This window comes from Ascaphus truei, chromosome 10, assembly GCF_040206685.1.
Source record: "Ascaphus truei isolate aAscTru1 chromosome 10, aAscTru1.hap1, whole genome shotgun sequence".
NCBI classification, from domain to species: Eukaryota; Metazoa; Chordata; class Amphibia; order Anura; family Ascaphidae; genus Ascaphus; species Ascaphus truei.
The window spans coordinates 29,259,206-29,284,431 of record NC_134492.1 but is presented as its reverse complement, the minus strand read 5'-3'; the positions used below and the strand labels follow the sequence as shown (position 1 = coordinate 29,284,431).

Genomic DNA, 25,226 nt, shown 5'->3' with positions numbered 1-25,226 from the left:
CCTCAGCGTCAGCGCTGCTCAGCATTGGATTAAGGAACAGTCACAAATATGTACAAAGATCAATACATGTATTTATCCCATGGGATATTTATAATACCAAAAAAACCCTGGTTAAAAAGTCCATGCATCATGTTGGAGAGATATATAAAAAAACAAGTTAGTGAGGAATGGATTCATTTAGAGCAATCAGGAAGTGGATCGTTTACTTTCACCTGCTATCAATATACACAGGCTTCTGAGGTGTATACCATGCAGGGAGTAGAGCAGGGCTGGGCAACTCCAGTCCTCAAGGGCCACCAACAGGTCAGGTTTGAAGGTTATCCCTGCTTCAGTACAGGTGGTTCAATCTAATCCACTGATTGAGCCACCTGTGCTGAATCAGGGACATCCCTAATACCTGGCCTGTTGGTAGTTCTTGAGGGCTGGAGTTGCCCACCCCTGAAGTAGAGAGATATTGGTCACAGAGACTGCATCTGTAGAAAATCAGTTCAGGATAATTACATAAAAAAATTCGCAGACTGCAAAAAATATACTCCGGACAGGTGGGCCGGCCAAAGGCTCAATTGGCTCAACTTGCCCTTTCTTCTTGTTGTGTAGTATTCTGTTGCAGTCGATTGCTGTGTGATAAATATTGATGCTGTGTGGTAAATATAGATACAGTGTGTTGTTTACAGCACTAGGTTATCGTGCCGAGTATCAACCATGGCTTGTTAATCCAAAAGGTTACACATGTTTAGCGAAACACCAGTAAATATCGAGTGGTGTTAACGCACGTTTGCTGATTAACATCTATCTACGATGCAACGTCTCATTGGAAACATAGCATCACATTTGAGCCATGCTTGAAATGTTCTAGCACTATATCACTGCGGTGCTCTCATTATTCTTGGCATTCTGCGAGAAATCCTGCTCATATTCGCTCTGTGTAAGCTTCTCCCCCTCTCAAGAAGTGTCCAGTACTAGGATACCAACTCTTCGTTCATACCCACTACTCGTTTGCGCTTTTGGCATCCTAAGGGAAATCGAATTCCTCAAGCATGAGCTATGCGTGCTTCCCTCACTCTTAACAGTATCCAGCTGCAGGAGAACAGCTCCTCGTTCACGACCGACGTACGTTTCGCCGGATGTACTACCGGCTTCTTCCGGAGCTCTTCAAGAGCTCTTCATGGGATAAATAAATATATTGATCTTTGTACATACTTGTGACAGTTCCTTAATTTATTTTTTCTATTTAGTGTGTGCTGTTTCAATACTGTGTGTTTTGGTTGAAACCTTATTTATAGTATTTTCTTGGAGTTGAGCGGTGTAGAAGCAAGTTTGGTCTTGATTTTTTAGACAAATGTGTTCTTCCTCTTATCCCTGGACACTCAATCTGTTACAGCCCACCAGCATTACTCAAGGAAAGTCAAGTTCCTAACTAACAAATTCCCAATCTAACAGTCTGGCCATGGCTTAGCGCACCACTCTCAAAGTATTCCCCCAACACCTGCAAAACCAGCAGCATCAGTGAGCAGCTCAGTCTCATTATTGACAACGGACGATTACCACCACATTGTCATTACCACTGGTTCGCCAAATACTAAGGTACTTCTGAACAACCTTCATTACTCAGATATGTTGATGCCTCTTTGCACCAATAATTTCCCCTGCTAAGCAACAGCAAAATACCCAACTCGGCATGACCTTAATTACAAAAAACAAATGCCCCAGTAGAGATTGGAGTTGCCTAAAAGTTGCTTTCCTTTATTCCTTGAAGCTTGTAATCAACTCTTTCAGGGTTTCCTTAAGCTTTTAGTAAGAAGCCAATGCATCTCTGGAAATTCCCACACAGGCATCCAGCAATCATCCAATGTAGCTGACCTCACAAACAAAAAAGCCGCCATTTTTTCTATGGTGAAATGCCTCATCATGCTTTCAGCAAGCAATACCCAATACCTCTCGCCAATATACAGTACACAACCTCTGCAACCTGTTGCCTGAACGGTTTAATGAACAGCTTCTTCTCACCTTCTGGATTACCCTTCCTAGCTTCCCTTGCTAAAGGTGGAGCCATGCAGATATATGACTCTGTCCCAGCATGAGGTGATGACCCTGTACCCTACCCAAAGCATTGGCCACCCATACATGTAGAGTTACCCTCCAAATGGTGGAGCAACTTCACATGTAGTGTTGTCCACTCCAGTCCACGGCTGCTGCTGGGATGCTCTTGGTCACAAAGGCCGCACCTCGAGTCACCGTGTAGGAGAATAATTCCAGTTATCCTAAAGTTATGTCTCCTCGCACCCCCAAAACCTGCGGGGAAACTGCACACAAGCAGCCCTGCAGAGCAGCTCCAATCCCACCATCACTTACCTCCCTCCCACCCTCCACGCCTCTGAGCCTGTGACCCATTAAGTCCCTCCTTATTTGGTGCCCAACACCCTCCAATGAACATCTCCCCAATTCCCCTTGCCTAGAGAGGCCAACCTGGAATCCAGACAAGCTCCAACCCATCAGATGTGTCCCTCCTTCCATGCAAAGATTTCCTCCTGCCAGCTCCCACAAAGCTCTGCCCTGGAACCCTGCCATGCTCAAGCTCATCCTTTACCCTCTCAGGAGGAAGCACACCCTCCTACACTCCCCCAAAGTGCTGACCTCGCTCTCCTACATCCCTTCTTATGGGAGTTCCAGAAAACAGACAACTGGGTGTCAGCAAGCAGCAATTGTGGTCAGAAATCTTCTACTTCACCCAGGCATGACTCGTATTATGTAGTTCTTCACAAAGCTTAACCAGTGGCTGCTTCTCCTCACTGAGCTTGACAGGAAGACTCCCCCTAGCCCTAAGACACTGTGCTCTGTGCTTCTGGTCTTCTATTACAGCCATATCACTTCAGACAACGAAGCCCCCTTCCTCCCAAAATCCCTTGTAATACCTAGCCTTACATGCACCTTCTCTTCCCTCTACCGAACCAGCCTGGGAAGAGGCCCACTTGGCCAAAGGTCATGATTCCCTCCCCTTACTGCTCCGTGGCTCAATTTTCTGTTTCAATGCATTGTGTTTTCCTTGGAACGTGTCAGGAGAGGGAATTATTCACTGACTATGTTATTAAGTTATGATTTAGGCTTTTCTTTAACACCAGCTATAAAAACTATAAACTGCTTTCCATCACATCTTGGCTGGCAGCTTTCGTCCTCAGTTAATTTAACTTGTATTTCTGACACAGGCATGTGCGCTTCTGTGGAAGGTAGGAAATGCTCACCAAGTACTGTATGCCAGGATGTGAAAAATGTGTAATAAGGGATACAATGTACCACTGGTAATACTTGTATAGAGCTCTGTGAGCACAGCTGCACAATGAGGCTCTACGTCAGTGGTTTTCAACCTTTTTTTTTGGTTAAAGAACCCTAGAATTAGTTTGTGAAAATCTGGGGAACCCCAACCCTCTCCCGTCCATATCTCCCTCTTCCCCCTCATACTCTCTTCCATTCTCTTCTCTCCCTCACTTCCTCTCCCCTTGCATTTCCCCCCTTACACTATACCCCCCTCACTCTTCCCCCCTTACACTCTCCCCCCTATTTTTCAGTGTACTTTTTAACCATGTTGATATTTGTGTTACTGAATGTAATAGAATACATATACATCTTTATTTCCAGAGAAGATGGTAACGCAAGTATTTAGATCAGAGGCATTGTAAGGAACGCCGACCCCCTCCAATAGCGCGCCTGAGATTAGATGCATTGTAAATTATTCTGTACTTGGGATTATTTTCAAATGATCTGAAAATTGCAGGGAACCTTTAGGGATGCCCACGGAACCCAAGGGTTCCTAGGAACCCCTGTAGAAAAACACTGGACTCTGGTTCTGGGCCATATCTTAACTTCCATTTATAATTAATGAAGATTATAGAGAATATTTGGGGATGTGTACTGTAGGAGATGTGTGCAGAGGAGACGTTTTTTACCGGGAAATCAAAATAGGCTTTTATTAGCCGGCGGGTTTAAACAACAATAACACATCGTATGGTCCAGCAAAAACAGGGTTAAAGGAAAACAACCAAAACAGGGCTAACTCGCACGGGGAGGACCGGCTAGACGACACCACACTCTATCTATGGGTTGGAGGCTAGGCCCCTTACCAACAGCAATTAGAGGAACAGTTCACAGGTGGAGGTCAGTTACCTTCGGACCCCGGCTTCCTCCAGTCTGGCTAGGAGGGGGGAAAGAGTCCCAGTACAGGCTTCTCTCCAAAGTGGTCCAGTATCTTCCTGGGTCAGAGAGAAATAGTCCCTATGTGATCTCTCCAGCAATCCAGGGTGTCTCCCTGGACTAGAGATCTCCTTCAGTGAATGCTGCAGGCTTTTTAAAGGCCTTTAATAAAGCAGATGAGCAGGCAATTAAGGCAGCCCTCTGGTTTTAACCTACTCAGTGCTGTCTCAAGCTCTGTCAATAGGTCTTATGTGGGCGTCGAAGGGTCCCACGGCGGCCAAACGCTGGCACTGACATGGTCGCGGAGAAACAGATGTGACCAAATGTCCTATTCTGACCCTATGAGTCTGTTCGCTAGTACCTGGAATATTATTACTACCCCCATCTCACGTTCTCTACTCTACCACGACCATTCTCTCACACACCTCACGCTCTCTTCTACCACAACCCTTCTCTCTCTCACACCTTGCGCGCTCTCCTCTACCGTGATCTTTCTCTCACACCCACACTCTTCTCTGCTGACCCTTCTCTCGCTCTCTCACGCACCTTGTACTCTCACACCCCACACTCTCTTCTCTGCCGCTATCCTTCTCTCTCTCACACACACCTCGTGCTCTCTCCTCTGCCGCTACCCTTCTCTCTTACGCACATTGCGCTCTCTCCTCTACCTCGATTCTTCTCTCTCATACCCCACACTCTCTTCTCTACCGCTACCCTTCTCTCTCTCGCGCGCACACCTCGTACTGTCTCCTCTACCGCAATCTTTCTCCCTCACACCCCACACTCTCTTCTCTGCCGCGACCCTTCTCTCTCTCACGCACACCCACACCTCGTACTCTCTCCTCTGCCGTGACCCTTCTTTCTCTCACCCACCCACCCCCTGCGTTCTCTCCTCTTTCGCGATCCTCACGTACTTGGCGGTGGTTGGGAAAGCCGCATTGTCCGGTGCCTTTCTCACGGCTGTGCGTGTGACAGGGAGGAGATTCCTGCGCGCTCACACTCACAGGTTACAGGAAACATTGATCTGAAGTCACTGCTCCTCTGCATGACAAACACAGGCCATTATCCTCCAGCTGGGTGCAGTGTCACTGCAGTGAGCGATAGGCTGTGCTCAGGGTACAGGGGGATAAACCCCCACACAGAACTTTGATAGGATTCTGGCGGAATTCCCACTGAATAGAGGCCTTTGTGCGAAGCTGATGTAATGTGCTGTATATACTCATTGTATATCTTATATTAGTTTTTTAATGCTCAGCACAGGGTCGCTTAATCAAAACATGAAATGATGCCAGGTTGAATTACCGCTGCTAGTTCAATATTGTGATTATATTAATTAGATGGTATTCTGGAGAAGGTTTGCAATAATGATGAGCACTTCCACACCCTCCGTGGCAGGGGAACTTTCTCTGCCGCTCTGACATCAATATAATACCTGCAATTAATGTGAATAAGTATTAACCCAATCACTGCCACTGCCTGGGAAATCTGCAGAACATTACACAGCAATACACCACAACATGCACAGCCAGCAGAGAGAGGGTTAAAAATCCAGCTTCTTTGCTATTCTTGTACTGAGACGCTCCCTTCAGAAAATAATTTCATTAGCGGAGAAATTTGGTTTGGTTACAACACAAACTTCCCCCTGCCCACTAAATGTCGGAATATTCCTCTCTTTATGAGCGCTGTACAGTACTTTGTATTCTATATTTATCTGTGCAGGGAAGCCTCCTCTTCCTGATAATGGGGTGTTCACACAATGGTAATATTCAGCGTTTTACTTATCAAAACAAAGAGAATGTTATATCACGTAATATATATATATATATTTTTTTTCACATTTTTTTTTCAATTGCCACTTTTCATAAAATTCATAATTTAGAAAAATATACTGTACACATGGTATGAATTAACATCTCATCAAATAGGAAGCAAATGTGTCTGTGTGTGTTTTCTGTGTGTGTAATTGTGTGTATGTATTTGTGTATGTGACTGTTTGTCTGTGTGTGATTGTGTGTGTGACTGTTTGTCTGTATGTTTGCACGTGACTGTGTCCCCCGATGTGTGTTCGTGACTGTATCTGTGTGTGTACAGTATGTAACTGTGAGTGCACGTGACTGTGTCTGTGCACGTGACTGTATCTGTGTGTGTATGTAACTGAGTGTACGTGACTGTGTCTGTGCACGTGACTGTATCTGTGTGTGTATGTAACTGTGAATGCACGTGACTGTCTGTGCACGTGACTGTATCTGTGTGTGTATGTAACTGTGAGTGCACGTGACTGTCTGTGCACGTGACTGTATCTGTGTGTGTATGTAACTGTGAGTGCACGTGACTGTGTCTGTGCACGTGACTGTATCTGTGTGTGTATGTAACTGTGAGTGTACGTGACTGTGTCTGTGCACGTGACTGTATCTGTGTGTGGCAGGACGGCCTATAGCCGAGGTCAGGGAACAGTCCACACGTATAGTTTCAGGATTAATAAAAACGTTCAGTGGCTTTATTTCTCCACAGTAACATAACATGCGGGTACACTGTCCCTTTAACAAAATAAATCCTGCTCCACTTTGGGAGAAAAACTGACTAATAACACAGCAGACCTATCTAGCAGGCTGGCTGGCTAAACCAGAACCAAACCATAAGGGTACTTTAAGCAGTCAGTAAGCAAATGAATAATCCTTACTTTAGTTGAAGTAGTCTTTGGTGAAATCCCTCTGGCTAAGGGCTCACGCAGAAGTGTGTTTCTCTCTCTCCCTGGCAACTACTGCCAGTCACATGATCCTTATCTACCTTGCTGGCTCTCAGGTGTCAGCTAAAGAGTTCTGATTTCCTAACCTCCACCTGAGTTAACCCTTACGAGTGCTGGATGAAGCACTCAGACATATGTCTCCCAGGCGTAACTGATAGGAGTTGACTTCACTCTGTCACACTGTGTGTGTATGTAACTGTGAGTGCACGTGACTGTGTCTGTGCACGTGACTGTATCTGTGTGTGTATGTAACTGTGAGTGCACGTGACTGTGTCTGTGCACGTGACTGTATCTGTGTGTGTATGTAACTGTGAGTGCACGTGACTGTGTCTGTGCACGTGACTGTATCTGTGTGTGTGTATGTAACTGTGAGTGCATGTGACTGTGTCTGTGCACGTGACTGTATCTGTGTGTGTGTATGTAACTGTGAGTGCACGTGACTGTGTCTGTGCACGTGACTGTATCTGTGTGTGTATGTAACTGTGAGTGCACGTGACTGTGTCTGTGCACGTGACTGTATCTGTGTGTGTGTATGTAACTGTGAGTGCACGTGACTGTGTCTGTGCACGTGACTGTATCTGTGTGTGTGTGTATGTAACTGTGAGTGCACGTGACTGTGTCTGTGCACGTGACTGTATCTGTGTGTGTGTATGTAACTGTGAGTGCACGTGACTGTATGTAACTGTGAGTGCACGTGACTGTATCTGTGTGTGTATGTAACTGTGAGTGCACGTGACTGTGTCTGTGCACGTGACTGTATCTGTGTGTGTATGTAACTGTGAGTGCACGTGACTGTGTCTGTGTGTGTATGTAACTGTGAGTGCACGTGACTGTATCTGTGTGTGTATGTAACTGTGAGTGCACGTGACTGTGTCTGTGTGTGTATGGAACTGTGAGTGCACGTGACTGTATCTGTGTGTGTATGTAACTGTGAGTGCACGTGACTGTGTCTGTGCACGTGACTGTATCTGTGTGTGTATGTAACTGTGAGTGCACGTGACTGTATCTGTGTGTGTATGTAACTGTGAGTGCACGTGACTGTGTCTGTCTTTGTTGAGCAGTGCTGTTATTTTTGTGTGTGACAGGCTGCAGCAGACCGGAATTTCTGCAGGTTCTGTGGTACTCACTGCTCCATTCAGCACTCACTGTTTGCTGAGCCAATCATCGAAGCACTGGTTTGATGCCATGTGGTTTGCTTGGCACCGTTTTCTCTCTGGTTTTTATTTATTTACTTTGCACTTTGTTGATTTGGCTGCCAATTGGTTTAGTCTGCACTGCAGAATGAAAGGTTCTTGTTGGCTGCACGCGCAGTGCTTGTATTAATTAAACATTTTCATTAGCTGCACGCACATTACTTGGGATAGTTAAGCATTCTTATTTGCTGCGCATGCAGTGCTTGGGATAGTGAAGCATTCTTATTGGCTGCACGTTCACTGCTTGGTATAATAAAGCATTCTTGTTGGCTGCACGTGCAGTGCTTGGGATAATGAAGCATTCTTATTGGCTGCACGTGCAGTGTTGGGATAGTGAAGCATTCTTATTGGCTGCACGTGCAGTGTTGGGATAGTGAAGCATTCTTATTGGCTGCACGTGCAGTGCTTGGGATAATGAAGAATTCTTTTTGGCTGCACGCACAATGCTTGTGATATTGAATGAAGCATTCTTATTGGCTACACGTGTATTGCTTGTAATAATGAAGCACCAATAGTGTGATTCCATTTTAATACTAATGTGAGCATTACATTAATTATTGCACTTGCAGTACAAACAAAATGTGTGAAAGCGCCTATCTTCTTATGAACTCTCTCTCTATTTGGTCATGCCTTGATTTGGCTCGCAGGCTTAAAATGCTTTGGACAAAGGGTTTGTATTGTATTGTATGTCTTTATTTATATAGCGCCAAAAGTGTACTCAGCGCTTCACAAAGAATACAGAACAGGGAATTATAATTATACAATAAGTGCAGCAAAATCAGACAATAGGAAAGGAAATCCCTGCCCCGAAGAGCTTACAATCTAAGAGGTTTAATGGGAAACTTACAGAGACGGCAGGTGAGGGAATAAGTGCTGTAGATGGCAGTGCTTGGTCACAACGGTAGGAGTAACTGAGTGTGGGACATTAGCCATGAGGGCAGGCTATTAGGATGCTTGATTTGTGGGGTAAAATTTAAGGAAGGTCAGTGTTAAATGAAAAGTTTAACACCATTTACAGGGGAAGAGGTGGCAGGGAGGCACGAGTGAGATCAGGTGTGTATGTCTGGCTTCAGGCTTAGGGGAGATCCCCAGCAGCAGGAAGGAGTAGATAGAGGGTGTGAATAGAGGATTTGTGTGGGTGTTTTTTTATTGCGGGGTATAGAAGTTGTTGGGAGAGGGGTGTATAAATAATGGTGCAGTGGGGAGTGGGGAAGTTGGAGAGAACAGAGACATTCACAAAGGAGTGAGGAAACAGTAAACAGAAAAAGCAGTAGGGAGGGCATAGTAAGATGCAGGAGGAGAGACTTCACAGGTAATGGAGGATAAAAATGAACAAATAATCACAGATGTTAAAAGAGAATGTCTCACAGAGGCAAAGTTGTAATGCAGAGTCCAGATCTTCCACCAATCTTCACCTCCAATTTCAACTCCAAAATTAAAACAACTAACTAAATGACCCTTTTTCAAGATATATATATATAGTTATTTCACTGTGTATTTTTGTCATATTGGATGTAGCTTTGGGCTTCTCTGTTTTTTGTTGAACTCTCTCTCTCCAGACTTGTGTCAGTACTGTAATTATCTCTCTGGATGTCCCACCTCAACATGTTCAAAACAGAACTAGGGATTTTCCTTCCGACTTCTCGCTGACATAGGTAGGGGTGCCAGGTGGCTTCTCCAAAAATACTGGACTCAATGTTGAAAGGTGCGTCAGGTCACTATGTCCAGGTAGGAAAATACTGGACACACACATGTCCAGTATTACAGTACCTCTAATTTTTTACTGGACAGAGTATCCAAATACAGGACAGTCCGGTTCAATACCGGACACCTGGCAACCCTAGACATAGGTAACTCCACTATCCTCTCAACACCACAAGCCAGGTGTTTAGTTATTAGACTTGACTCGTTACCCATTCCCTGCAGAATCTAATTCTCCATGACCCTTCCCTACATCTCTAATCTAACCCCCAAGTACTCTTCCACACGTAGTCTCCGTGATTTAGGGCTTTCCTCCTCAGGGATTACTTCCTCTCCTTGCCGCCCCCAAGGCTTCTCAGGGCGGCACCCCAACTGTGGTACTCCTTACCCTTCACTATCAGACTGTCCCCCCAACAGACTCTTTCAAATGTTCCCTCAAAACCCACCTCTCTAATGAAGCCGACCCAGCCTGACAAGCTTAGGGTGATTATATAATGCGGAGTGCACTTTTAGATTGCAAGCTTCTGGGAGCAGAAACCTCCTTACCTATTGCTTCGTTATGTTATAAGCTGTATGTATTTTATGTTTTGTTCTGGTCCTTACTATAGACGGGCGTATTTTTTTGCGGATCGGACGAGCTCCTTTGGTCGGCGTTTTTCCGCTGATCAATCTCAACAAAGGGCGATTCGTGTTTCGCGGATTTTTTTATTATTATTATTATTGCCAATACAATCCACAGATTCCGCAACCCGCTGACGGATTTGTAGCGTCCAATCCGCGGATTCAGCCACCCCGACCCCACGGATTTCTGAATACGCCGACTGGATTCTACAAATCCGTCAACAGATTGTATCCAATCGTGGTTTTTGCTGAATCGGCGTGGATTAATAACGACCAAATCCGTTTGCGGATTTTATACCGCGGAATGTATTTTGGGGGGGAAATTCCACGAAGATCCAAGAAACAGATTTGGTCAGATTCGCTCATCTCTAGTCCTTACCCCACATTGTACAGCGCTGGGGAGTATGCTGGCGCCATATAAATAAAAAATGATAAAACACTTCTCAAGTCCCTGGCCAAGTCAGGATCGGTTGTGTCCTGGAGATGTAACGTTCCTGCCGATTGTGTTACCGTTCGGGGAACCACACACATTCATTACAAATCAATCCTTATTACATTTGTCTCCTGTGATACTGTAAGTTTAAACACCAAAGGGGTTCAGGTGAATAACTGAAAAGCTTTCACTATCTGGAGATATTTAACATTTCTGTCTATACTGAAGTAGTCTTAGATGCACTGACCAGCTACCCAGCAGAGGTGATGTGGGCAGATACGGTAAATAAACAGACACAAGAGAATCCTACATGGCTACAAAGATTAGAATAAGAGCCTTATCCCAGGAAGCTGTACAGTATGTTGTCAGGTTAGGGGATTTATTCTATATATGCTGGCGCACTGCAATATGCGTCCTACCGTCCTTCTCATGACTGTCTCCTGTCTCTGTCCCTTGTCTTTGTCACTGACCCTCAGTATTCTGTGGTGTCGGGAGGCTGCTGGATTTATACGACTGCAGGATATTCAGGGCAAAAATGTGACAGCTCTCATACATTTCACTTTGCAAAACAAACATTTCCTGGAAAGATTTGTGGCCTAAAGTAACATAAACACTGTGCTTATTTCAAGCGAGTTTGTAATTAAGAGGTTGTATATTGGTCTGATTTACAACGTAAGTCACTCTCCAATTAGCAGTAACGATGCTTTCCTAATAAAGCACACAGCCTTCCATAATGATGCAAACTTTCCAGTTACTGTTCAGTGAAAGGGTTGTGAGGGACAGTGAATAAAAGTGATTTATTTTGCTCTCACTGACATCGACTTCTTTCCGTTAGCTGCTCTGCGTTAATGACACTCCCGCGCTACACTCAGAGTTGCCACCTTCTGTTGAATGCTAACCCGGAGACTTTTTCCAATTCAATTTCCCCCTCTCAACACCCTCCTCATCATCTCACCCCCCTCCTCCTCCTAGTCCCACCCTCCCCCCCCCCTCAATAATGCCTACCTGGCTTCGGTGGGGGAGGACCGCGGGATGGGAGAGGGTGGCAGCTCGCCAGAGCGGAGCAGGGTGGCAGAGGAGTTGGACGGGCGGGAGCGAACTTGAAGCAGGGCGGCAGAGGAAGGCCGGGGAGGAGCGCACTGTAGCAGCGGCAGACACTGGAAGTCAGGGAATACTTCCGGGTCGTGCCCCGTGGGGGCGTGCTTCCCAGTCGCCCCGTTTTGCTCCCGCTGTCCATCTCCTCTGCCGCCCTGCGTCACTCTGATGGCCCTCGTGTCCTCTTCTCCTGCCGCCGCCCCCCAGTTTGCGCCTCCTTGGAGTACAGTAGATACTGGAAGTATTTTTGCGTAGAAATATAAAAATATACAAAATCTGTTTTGCCCCGAGATTTGAAATCTAAACCCGTAGCCCGGAGATCCGAAACCCGTAGTCGCCTGGAGCGGTGGCAGCCGTGGCTACACTTCTTACAACTTGTGCTTAGCTGACATCACTTGTGACTGCGTTCTCCTCTCAGGTTGTACCGAGCTATGGAATATGTCGCCATCGTTTCGTTATTTAGGAGACTGTATGTATGCAGTGTTTGAAATGTTACATTATTGATTTACAAATCACTTCCCTTTAAAAGAAAAAAAGGAAACCGTTTATTGAATGTATTTAAGAATTTATATTAGTGTTAGGGACCTTTGAGATGTGGTCTGCCATGCAGTGGCACAGGGGTTTACAACACTTTGGCCAAATGTTAAACTAAAAGACAATTTTATTTAATAGATATCTTTACATATATATTTAGGCACTGTACCGTGTATAAGTTTCACTGGATGTGCACTGAGCTCTGTCTGTGTTTTATGTTCTGTCTCTGGTTTTAAATATATATTGCCCATGCTCAGTAGCACTCCTCTGTGACACTTATATGCTTATATATATATGTTGTGGTTAATTTGGGGGTTTAATATGAGCTTGCAGGTGTCCTATATGTTTTGCTGTTTTAGAGCAGGGATGCCCAACCTTTTTGCGCCCAAGGGCACTCTTGAGAGTTCAGGAGAGGGGGACGGGCACCAACCAATTCACGCATGCACAAACACACACACACACACAAACACACACACACACACGCACACACACACACACACACACACACAAAATACACTTACTTTGGGGTGAGGCCTCCAGCACAAGAGAGAGGCACACAGTAGCTGTCGGCCACAGTGTGGAGAGCTACTCACTGGCAGCCGGCGAGCGAGCTACCGGTAGCTCGCGATTAATGTGTTGGAAACCCCGGATCTACGATCTCTCCCCCCCTCTCTCTCCCTCCCTCACGCCCCCACCTCTCTCTCCCTCACCGCCCCCCACTTCTCTCTCTCCCTTACACCCCCACCTCTCCCCGCATGCCTCCAACTCTCTCTCTCCCTTACACCCCCACCTCTCTCTCCCGCATGCCTTCCAACTCTCTCTCTCCCTTACACCCCCACCTCTCTCTCCCGCATGCCTCCAACTCTCTCTATCTCTCGCCTCTCTCCCCTTCCTCTCACGCCCCCACCTCTCTCTCTCTCTCCCCCCTCACACACACAAAGCCCAATCTTAATATATAAAATCGAAAGGTTAGTGCTATCTGCGGTGAATGTGATTGGTCCTCGGCCTCTGGCCAATCAGATTGGTGGTCTGACGTCACCCAACTGCCACTCTCTTCCCGGTCGGTCTCTCTCTCTCTCTGTGTCCACTTCCTCCCCCCCCCCCCATCACACTCACCCTCACGGGCGCCCTGCACCGGCTCCCGGACGGAGGGGAAGCGCGGCGCGGCCCTCTGCCCCAGCCACCGGCGCTCACTTCCCTCAGGCAGCCTCCGAAGGACCCCCTTCCCCCCGCACCCTCCTATACTGCTCCCCGGTGTCTCCCTCGCCTATACCGCTCCCCGGTGTCTCCTCGCCTATACCGCTCCCCGGTGTCTCCCTCGCCTATACGCTCACCTCTCTCTCTTCCTCTCCCTTTGTTCCTCTCACTCCAAAGCCAGTTCTGCACGTTCGCACCGGCACATCCCCATCCCTGGTGAATCTGCGGCTCCGGTTGAAAGTGCGTCACTAGGAGATGGGTTTTTTTTTTTTGGCGCCTTTTTGTGTGCTGAGGTGATCACGAAAATGGTGCCAGAGTGGGTAAGATGGCGGCGCACGCGTGGCCGGGGGGTGATATGCGTAAGCCCGCTCGCCCACTTCCCCCACCCCCAGAGCACGCTCTCTACGGCTCACCCCCCACCCCCACACGCCGCTACCCCGGCTCAACATCCCCGAGGAGGAGGGCGGCAGGGAGTTGCGGCCGCGCAATAGCTCCTTTGTGCCACCGGGAGTCGGCGGAGGCCACGAGGGGGGAGAGAACCAGTGGCAGCCCGAGGAGCGGGGCATGCTGCCAGGTGAGGAAATGCAGGGGGAGGAATCCATGCCTTTGACGCCCCCCCCCTGCCTTTGATGCCCCCCCTGCCTTTGACGCCCCCCCTGCCTTTGACGCCTGCCTTTGACGCCCCCCCTGCCTTTGACGCCCCCCCTGCCTTTAACGCCCCCCCTGCCTTTGACGCCCCCCCCTGCCTTTGACGCCCTCCCCTGCCTTTGACGCCCCCCCCCTGCGTTCCCCCCTGCCTTTGACGCCCCCCCTGCCTTTGACGCCCCCCCTGCCTTTGACGCCCCCCCCCTGCCTTTGACGCCCCCCCCTGCCTTTCACGCCCCCCCCTGCCTTTCACACCCCCCCCCCTGCCTTTCACGCCCCCACCCCCCCCTGGCTTTCACGCCCCCCTCCCTGCCTTTCACGCCCCCATCCCCTCCCTGCCTCCGGGCAACGCCGGGTATATCAGCTAGTCAAGAATAATTGTGGATAGCACAAAAGGCGTATTAAATTGCCAATATTTAATTTTAAATAAAGTATCACAGATTTAATTTACAGAGTAGCCCTCTACTCCACCTCCAGTGTATCACTGGCTCACGTAAAACTGTCCTGATTGTGGAATGGGACGTTTAGCCACGGCCACCAAATCGCCACCGGTGCTTGGCTGCCAGGACAGCTCGCCTCCGGTCCCCTTGGCGCCAGCCACCTCGCCGCCTTCCGCCATTATTAAATGTCCTCGGACTTGGAGGATCTCCCCAGCCGTCTCGCCGCCATCCACCATTTTTACATGTACTCCGACTCAGAGGATCTCCCAAGCCGTAAGGGAACATCTCCCAAGCCGTAAGGGAACATCTCCCAAGCCGTAAGGGAACATCTCCCAAGCCGTAAGGGAACATCTCCCAAGCCGTGAGGGAACATCTCCCAAGCCGTAAGGGAACATCTCCCAAGCCGTAAGGGAACATCTCCCCAGCCGTAAGGGAACATCTCCCAAGCCGCAGGGCACATCTCCCAAGCCGCAGGGCACATCTCCCCAGCCGTAAGGGAACATCTCCCAAGCCGTAAGGGAACATCTCCCAAGCCGTAAGGGAACATCTCCCCAGCCGTAAGGGAACATCTCCCAAGCCGTAAGGGAACATCTCCCAAGCCGTAAGGGAACATCTCCCAAGCCGTAAGGGAACATCTCCCAAGCCGTAAGGGAACATCTCCCAAGCCGTAAGGGAACATCTCCCAAGCCGTAAGGGAACATCTCCCCAGCCGCAGGGCACATCTCCCAAGCCGTAAGGGAACATCTCCCAAGCCGCAGGGCACATCTCCCCAGCCGTAAGGGAACATCTCCCAAGCCGCAGGGCACATCTCCCCAGCCGTAAGGGAACATCTCCCAAGCCGCAGGGCACATCTCCCCAGCCGTAAAGGAACATCTCCCAAGCCGCAGGGCACATCTCCCCAGCCGCCGCTCCATCGGCACTTGTGAGCACGCATCGTTTTCCCGTGCATCCACTAAGGGATAGTCAAATAAGACCACGAAAGATCTATAATACCGGCACAACACTTAGATAAAGCAAAAAAGTAAATGTACCTTTTTGCGTTATCTGAGTGTCGTGCCGGTATTATAGATCTTTTGGGATCTTATATAAATGTGTGTGTGTGTGTGTGTGTGTGTGTGTGTGTGTGTGTGTGTGTGTGTGTATATATATACATATATATATATATATATACACACACACATATATATATATATATATGAGAAAAGCGCAATATAAATAAATGTATTATTCGTATTACTACCATATACATGTATTTAAGAGGCTGATCTCACACTGCGAACTGTTGAAAAAATCCTATCAAGTCATTAGTCCCGGAACATGTTTTATCTCGTTAGTCGGCTTTCCTAACAAAGCCCATTACAATGGTTGGGATCAGGTTGTTTCTAATGTATATGACACTTGTGATTTTTACATTCACCGTTATTTGTTCCATATGTCTCCCTGAAGTCATTGTTAACAGAACAGAAAGAAATATAAATAGCAAGTGGAACGTAAGATCAGTTTGTGATTTTGATGAAGTTAACGTCAATCAAACATCATTAGTGCAGCATAAAGTGAAATCAGAAGCGAGACAGAGAAGCAATAAAATAATACAAGGAGGGAGAGAGGGGGAAAAGGGGGGAGAGAGAGGGAGGTGGAGGAGACAGAGATGGAGAGGGAGGGGGGAGAGAGGGAGTTGGAGGAGAGAGGGAGGGGGAGTGGGAAGGAGGGGGGAGAAAGAGAGAGGGAGGGGTGTAAGAGGGGTAATACTGACAGTAATACAGTCACCTTCCCTACACACAATAAACAGAATAATATAATATGATAACTTTAATAAATAATTAAATATATTTTAAATAAATGTAAGAGGTAATAGGTACATGTACAGTAAGTAAAGATTACATTGCTATCAACTCTAAATACTAAATAAAAGAAAACCAATACTAATATATATTAAAATCAACACTAAAATAAATAATCTACTAACTTTAATTTTAAAAAGGGCTAAATGTCACTTTAATTAAATGTATTTTATCTAATACTTCTTTGAAGCTGCAGTTTAAGCAATATCATACAAGTTTTTTTAATCAGTTCTGTACTATGAAAAAATACTTGTAGCATTTAAAAAAAAAACCGTAGCAACCATTTACAAAGTCACATCCCCTTCCTCTTCTGTAACAGGCTGACACACCCCTTTTTGAGCCCTGCCCTCTCTCTAGCAATGCACCAATTGTATCTAATGACTGCCTGGTCACATGATCTTCCCCACAGAACTTTGTATCTTGGGTCCTCTTCTGCTGCACGGACAGCCATTCAGTGAACCCGAGCCGAATCTTCGCCAATCGATCGCAGGAGAACAGATCGATCTGCAACTTAGCTAATCACTTGTCAGTGTGTAGATTGTATTGATGCACATATTGAATGGAAAAAAATAAAATAAAAATAATAATAAATAAATCTTGTCTGAGGGGGGAGGGGCAGTAGTTTATCTTATCTACCCCTGCAATCTCTGCTTTTATTCTGTTTTTATTACTCTGCCCTACATCTTCCTATTTACCGCACTATACTCTTTCTTTTCTATTATTCCTATTTTATTTACTTTTTCTCATTAAGACACTATCTCTATTATCCTGGAACCAGGGCCACGTGTGGTGTATGAATGGCTCCAGTTAGCTTAACTCATGTCTTCCCTCTTCCAAAGCACAAGTCCTTTTGTCTTTCTTAACTTTATTGAAGGAAAGTCATAGGATGAAAGGTACTTGCAGATGTAGTGTGGGTAGAGAGTGCTTCTCTACATGAAGTGCTAATATCAGGGTAAGACTGTGGTAAAAACAGAAAGGCCTTGCCAAGGGTGTTAGCAGACAGGTACTGTTCTCACTCAGTGTCCTGGGTGTAAAGGAAGAATATATGGCTTTCTGGGAACAGGAATAGTCTGAGGATGAGACTATCTGTGAATACAGACAGGGGAGTAAGGGAAACTCCACTAAAATAGGGGGATTAAGGGGGTTGCCAAGACAACCTGGTTATGAGCTAACTGGAAAGCTCAAATGCAACAAATGTATCAGTTCCACAGGCACTGTGTGTTTTCAGAGCAAATATACATGCAGCTGAAATAAGGAGCTGACAGGCAGAAGCTGCAAGGGGGGGGGGGGGGGTAATAGAAATATGAATCCTGTTCCAGGACATCTATATCTCTCTCTGCCTCCTCTCTCTCCCAGTTCTAACTGTTTTTATTTAAACTGACCCTAACTGTCCTGGTACAAGCTGTTTTTATTTTAAAATAAGAAAAGATTCTAAAACATATTTACAGTTACTACTGCTTGCACCAGGAAGTCTTAATGCACCCCTTTACATGGGGGCTGGGGCGGAGTGAGAGAGAGGGGGGGGGGAAGGGAATGGGGGAGAGAAATGGAGGAGGAGAGAGGGACGTGGGAGAGAGCGAGGGATGAAGGAGTGAGGGAGGGGGAAGAGGCGAGGGAGCGGAGAGAGAGGGGAGGGAAAGAGGCAAAAGGAGGAGAGGGAGGGCGATAAGGGAAGGGGGAGAGGGGGGGCGTGGGAGAGTGGGGGGGAAGGGAGGGAGAGAGGGGGAAGGGTAATGTAGGAGGAGAGAGGGATGAAGGGGAGAGGGGGAGTAAGGGAGAGGCGAGGGAGGGGGAGAGGGGAGGGGATAGAAGAAGGTAGGAGAGAGGAGGGGAAGGGGCGAGGGGGAGATAGACAGAGGGATTCTGAGAGAAGATAGGGGGAAAGAAGGTGAGAGAGAGGAGAGGAGGGATTCTGAGAGAAGAGGGGAGAGAGTGAGAGCGAGAGAAAAGAGGAAGAGTGATGAGAGGGAGCTGTGAGGATTGAGCGGCGAGCGTGAGAAAAAAAAGTAAGGGGGGGGGGGGGGAGAAAGAGAGAAGAGGGGTCCTCCTGCATGATAAACTGCCTGAGGGGTCCTCTTGTATGATAAGCTGCCTGAGGGGTCCTCCTGTATAATAAGCTACCTGAGGGGTCCTCCTGTATAATAAACTGCCTGAGGGGTCCTCCTGTATAATAAGCTACCTGAGGGGTTCTGAAACCTTGTGTACAAGCCCTGTTTCTGTGCAGAGCCATCTTAAGAATTTTTGGGGCTCTGGGTTTAGTGTAAATTCGGGACCCCACAGACAACGGTCACATTTAAATACAGTATGTTTTTATTGAAAAAACATTCAAAACTTGTATTGAAATTCTGCAAATATTTCTACAAACAAACATTTTATTTATTTACATGTCTGTTTTTTTTTTATTTACAAAGTCACAAATAACATCATCAAATGTGATTTGAAGAAGTACCGTATATCTGATTCGATCGTCTTCAAGGAAAGAGCGTTGAGTCTCTGCTGAAGCTGCAGCTGCGGGGCTCGCTCTTAATACGCTCTTAATACGTTTCAACTTTGAAAAAGATCTTTCGCCTTCGCAGTTTTTTTTAAATACTTTTCTGACAAATCAATGAAACTACCTATTCCATAAAAAATTGTAGAAACATTATATTTGAATAAAAAATGTTTATAAAAAGTAAGGCTATATAAAATGAAAAGCAATATACTGTTCTAATTACACCACCAACAACAAAAAACAGTCAAAATGATATTAAATAACGATTGTTGCTTTTGGTTAGAACTATGAATTTGAAATGAAAGTTTGGGCTCCGTGGTGAAGCTGCTAATCGCAAAACTTCGCTGAGGAGAACACGGGAACTAAAGAATTACAGTATATAAAATAATCAATGATGTTCTTTAATCTCTCTTAAAATCAGATTAATATGTTTTTTAGCAGATAGAAGCAGCACTGCAATTCCGTCCTCACTCACACTGCACGTCCACAATCACACTGCACGTCTACACTCACTCACACTGTCTGTCCTCACTTACACTAAACGTCCGTACTCACTCACACTGCACTTCTAGCTCACTCACACTGCACATCTGTACTTACTCACACTGCACGTCTGGCTCACTCACACTGCACGTCTGTACTCACTCACACTACACATCCGTACTCACGCACACTGCACGTCCGTACTCACTCACACTGCACGTCCGTACTCACTCACACTGCATGTCCATACTCACTCACACTGCACGTCCATACTCACACTGCAGTTCTGTACTCACTCACACTGCACGTCCGTACTCACTCACACTGCACGTCCGTACTCACTCACACTGCACGTCCGTACTCCCTCACACTGCACTTCTCTACTCACTCACACTGCACTTCTGTCCTCACTCACACTGCACTTCCATCCTCACTCACACTGCATTTCTGTCCTCACTCACACTACACTTCCGCCCTGTCTCTGCCCTTCCGTCCTCACACTGCATTTCATCCTCACTCACACTGCCCTTCTGTCCTCACTCACACTTCATGTCCACACTCACTCACACTGCACTTCTGTCCTCACTCACACTGCCTGTCCGTACTCACACTGCACTTCTGTCCTCACTCACACTACAATTCTGCCCTGTGCCTGCCCTTCCGTCCTCACACTGCATTTCCCTCCTCACTCACACTCATGGGCCTGTGTCGGCCATTTGATAAACATTTCACGTGGGTCTCTTGTGACTTTGTTCCAGTTTGAAGGCTGCAACAAGGCATTTTCTAGACTTGAAAACCTGAAGATTCACCTGCGGAGTCACACGGGAGAAAAGCCCTATCTCTGCCAGCATCCCGGCTGTCAGAAAGCGTTCAGCAACTCAAGTGACAGAGCCAAGCACCAGAGAACACACCTGGACACGGTGAGATATACAGAGAGAGAGAGGAGAGAGGAGGAGAGAATGTGAGAGTGAAGGGGGGGGGGGGGGGTAGAGAGGAAGAGAGGAGGGGAATGGGAAAAAGAAGAAGGGAAAGAAGGTGGTGGGGTGAGAGAGTCACGTCTAATCTGTCTAATTGTTGTAAATTATCCTTAAGCATTTAATATTTAATTACACTGCAAATCCAGTTCTAATACAAAACAAATACATATACCTACAGCTCCTACTGTACAAGTCGCTGGAATGCAACAGAATAAAAACATAAAATGCCAGAGTTACTGCAGAAATCAGAAAACAAATCTTAATGATAACCATCCTTGTTTTATCTTTTCTTATTCTGCTTGATATTAATGTGTCATTCAGGTTAGATTTGCATGTGAGACCAAACAATGACTCCTGCTGCATGCTGTCCATACTCACAGGAGATTGGGTTACTTTGCTTCTCGCTGAGGCTTTTGCGATGGTTTGATATTAGCTCTCTTTTCTCACCAGAGCTGAAGAGAATGTCCCAAACCGTAGGCTCAGGGTCGGTGCAAGGGTATTCGGCGCCCCTAGGCGAACCTTCAGCCTTGTGCCCCCCCCCCTCCCTCCCGCCGCCACTTTTTGGGGAGGGGACATCCGTATTAGTGCTTGCCTAAGGGTGGCACATAACCTAGGGACGGACATGCAGAAACAACGGAACAGTATGCACACACCTTTCCTGTCCATGCTGCTGCCTCCTCTGTTTGGCCCGGCTCCCCAGGCTCCCGATACCTCCTCCTGATTGGCTGCATTACCCTACTGCAGACAATCAAGATGGAGGAAACTGCCCAGCCCCCAAGCAACAGCCCTGCTCTGGGAAATTCCCGTCCGGGTTAGGAAACTGCATTAGGCCAACTAGGCAGCTGCTGCCCCTCCAGTTTCTGCCACCCTAGGCAGCCGTGTAGTTCGCCTAAGGGTTAAACCAGCCCTGTGCGGGCTGGGTTACCAGAGCCTCATATATATTTATATATACATGCCTACAATTTGAATGGTGTTTCACAGTCACATTTACACACAGAATATCTGGGAGTTTTTATATCACGATGATCATCCTGTTTATTTTACAAATCTTGTAACTGTCTCTTCTTTCTTTTCTTCCTCTGTCTTTTTAAACTGAAATATACATTTGCAGCAGAAAGGTAACGTAAAGCGTTTTCTCACCTCTCTTCTCTTGTTACTGTAATGTCGGTTTTTACGTGTGTGTATATTTGTGTGTGTGTGTAATATGTTTAATAACACGGGATATATAGGCTTGACAGCCCAAATAAAATGCTCCATGTAAACGTGTTTAATAGACGGCGCTATATATTGAACCTTCCCTGTCTCATCTCCTCACTGTGAGGGAACCACACCCTCAGCACATTGTGTAATGCTAACCCTAATAAGGGGCCTATGCAGAGAGCTGCGGTAACTGAATTAGCGGCATTTGTTGGCGAAATTTGCCTTTAGAAAGGCAGGTAATGGCGAGTTTAAAAAAAAAGCCCCAATTTTTTTTTTTTTTTTAAACCTCGCCGCGCGGGTGGCGAGAACCTAAATCTCGCCAGGTTTCAAAAGTGCCGTATTCAGAAAGGCGCGATCGCCATCTAGTGGCTGATCGCGCCATTAAAATGGAGAAAAATTCAACAATTAGCTCCGCCAACAAAAGTTGGCAGGAAGCTGGAGCTCGGCGGCCAGAGGGAGAAGAAAAAAAAAACGCGCTTTTTTTAAAACATGTTTCACCAGCGCGCATCTCGCCGGTTGACACTCTCCATATGCAGACATGATTTTAAATGCAGTTTTAGGACCTTTCTGCATATGGAGATAAAATCACGCCAAAAAAGGTACTATTTATTAACATCTCCAATTAATTCCACCGCTGCTCTCTGCATAGGCCCCTAAGTGCGGGACAAGACATCACAATACTGAACACCCCGCCAGTGACACATCCACACCCCACAGTCTCACAGCCTAGTGTTATCATGTGACACACCCACACCCCACAGTCTCACATCCTAGTGCCATCCTGTGCCACATCCACACCCCACAGTTTCATAGCCTAGTGCCATCTTGTGACACACCCACACCCCAGTCTCACAGCTTAGTGCCATCCTGTGACACACCAACAACCCAAAGTCTCACAGCCTAGCACCATCTTGTGACACAACCACACCCCACATTCTCACAGCTTAGTGCCACCCTGTGACACACCAACAACCCAAAGTCTCACAGCCTAGTACCATCCTGTGACACACCCGCCCCACATTCTCACAGGACGGTGTAAATCTGTGACACACCCACACCCACAGTCTCACAGCCCAGTGCCATCCTGTGACACACCCACACCCCAGTCTCACAGCCCGGTGTAATCCTGTGACACACCCACAGTCTCACAGCCTAGTGCCCTCCTGTGACACACCCACACCCCAGTCTCACAGCTTAGTGCCATCCTGTGACACACCCACACCCCACAGTCTCACAGCCTGGTGTCAGGATTAACATTTGTTTAAATCTCAATTCTTCGAAGAGGAAGAATGACATTTTTACAAACTTTTTCAAGAAAACAAATGAGGGATTTTCTGTGTAATCGATCCTCCGTAACTATTAATGTGACAGAAGCCGAGAGGAAGCTCAGCCCCCTGCTCTGAGCACAGTACCACTACTGTCATAAATAGACAGATTTGCAGGTACCGTAATAAATGCCATGTGCAGAATGGGTTAATGTTACTGCACAATGCCCGATGTTCTGTTTATTCAAATCTTTCAGTGCAAAAACAAATAAAAATAATAGCACCAGATTTATCAGCGGAAATATCTGACTGCGGAGAGCGTCGTTTCCTTGATAAATCCGGCGCCGTTCTATTCGCGGAATCTCCCGGAGTATTTGGTGAGACCGGCGCCTCTCATTTCCTCTCCGTCTCGCGCAGAAGCCTTACGCCTGTCAGATCACCGGATGCTGCAAACGTTACACAGATCCCAGCTCCCTGCGGAAACACGTCAAGGCGCACACGGCAAAGGAGCAGCAGGTGCGCGCAAAGGTAAAAAAAGCCTGCGCAGCCCGAGTTTGACATTCCCTGAGCACACTGGGTAATAGATCGCAAGCTCTGCAGGGCAGAAATGCACCGAGTGCAGGAGTTTTGAGCATGAAGATGAATGGTATAAATCTAACCACGTGTGTATCAGAAACCCGTCACTAATCTTTCCCAGGTAACCCATCCCACATACGCCCAGTAACATCTGGGACTTGGATGTTTCTGACTCCTTGTTCTCTTTTGCCTGTTAAGTAATTCCTGCGGCCCCCCTTCTCTCCTCTGCTCCCTCCCCACTCTTCCTCTCCTCTTCCCTCCCCGCTCCTCCCCTCCTCACTCTTATTCTCATCTCCCCTCCCCCATGCTCCCATCCTCTCCACTTCCCACCTTCCCACTGTCCCCTCCTTCGCTGCTCCTCCACTCCTCTTATCCCCGCTCCTCCACTCCTCTTATCCCCGCTCCCCTCCTCCTTGCTCCCCTCCTCTCCTCCCTGCTTCGCTCCTCTCCTCCCTGCTCCGCTCTTCTCCACTTCCCTCCTTCTCTCCTCCCCTTCCCTCCGCGCTCCTCCCCTTCCCTCCGCGCTCCTCCCCTTCCCTCCTCCGTGCTCCTCCCCTACTCTCCTCCGTGCTCCTCCCCTACTCTCCTCCCTGCTCCCCTCTTCTCCACTTCCCTCCTTCTCCCCTGCTCCCCTCTTCTCCACTTCCCTCCTTCCCACACCCCTCCTTCCCTGCTCCCCTCTTCTCCACTTCCCTCCTTCCCTGCTCCCCTCTTCTCCACTTCCCTCCTTCTCTCCTCCCCTCTTGCCTGCAGCCCTCTCCCCTGCGCTCCTGCACATACAGATACACACTCAGGGTTGCCACCTCTCCGGGTTTGACCCGGAGACTCCGGGTTTCGGGCACATACCTCCCAGCCACGGGTTTAGCCTGTCTGTCTTCCGGGTGGCGGTGTGTGGCGTGCTGCGGCGGCGTCTCCGGTATTCTCCTGGAATTGCCCCTGCAACTGCAGTGAACATGGCTGCGCGGCGTAAAATGACACAATGCTGGCATGAGAATGTGACGCTACGTGACATCATGGCGCGACACGGCGTCACGTTACATGTTCACTGCAGTTGGAGGGGGCGTTGCAGCAGGATGCCGGGAGACGCCGCTGCAGTACGTCGCACCACGTCGGGGAATTATTATTTATTTTTACATTTTCTCCTTGTTGGCCTTCAGTAGAAGTGCGCACGGACACTATACATACTCGGTGCACACACAGTATGACAACATACACACCACATACACACTGCACACACACACACACTATACACACTTTGCACTCACTGCACATAAAGTGGGCATACTGCACATACATACAGCATGACAACATACACACTGCACGCACAGCATACACAACATGCACACTGTACACACAGCATGACAACATATACACAGCGCACCCACTGTACATACACACTGTAGACACAGCATGACAACATACATACACAACATACACACTGCACGCACAGCATACACAGCATGCACACTTCACATACGCACTGAATACACTGTGCGCACACACGGCACACGCAGTGCACATTGCGTTAGTACTTACATGAGACCAGCAAGGCACCTGTTTCATGTTTAAAGGGGATCATAGACGCTTTCCTTCACTAATTCTT

The 25,226-nt window shown here is 47.4% G+C and overlaps 1 protein-coding gene across 2 annotated transcripts in view; it reads left to right on the top strand.

Annotated features, from left to right (window-relative positions):
• GLIS1 (GLIS family zinc finger 1) overlaps positions 1 to 25,226 on the top strand; it is a 141,525-nt gene that overhangs the window by 95,448 nt on the left and 20,851 nt on the right. For both annotated transcript variants that reach the window (XM_075616367.1, XM_075616368.1), the window contains exons 4-5: positions 20,364 to 20,525; positions 23,465 to 23,575. In XM_075616367.1, the coding sequence (XP_075472482.1) occupies positions 20,364 to 20,525; positions 23,465 to 23,575 (273 nt within the window). The remainder of the gene's footprint in view (positions 1 to 20,363; positions 20,526 to 23,464; positions 23,576 to 25,226) is intronic.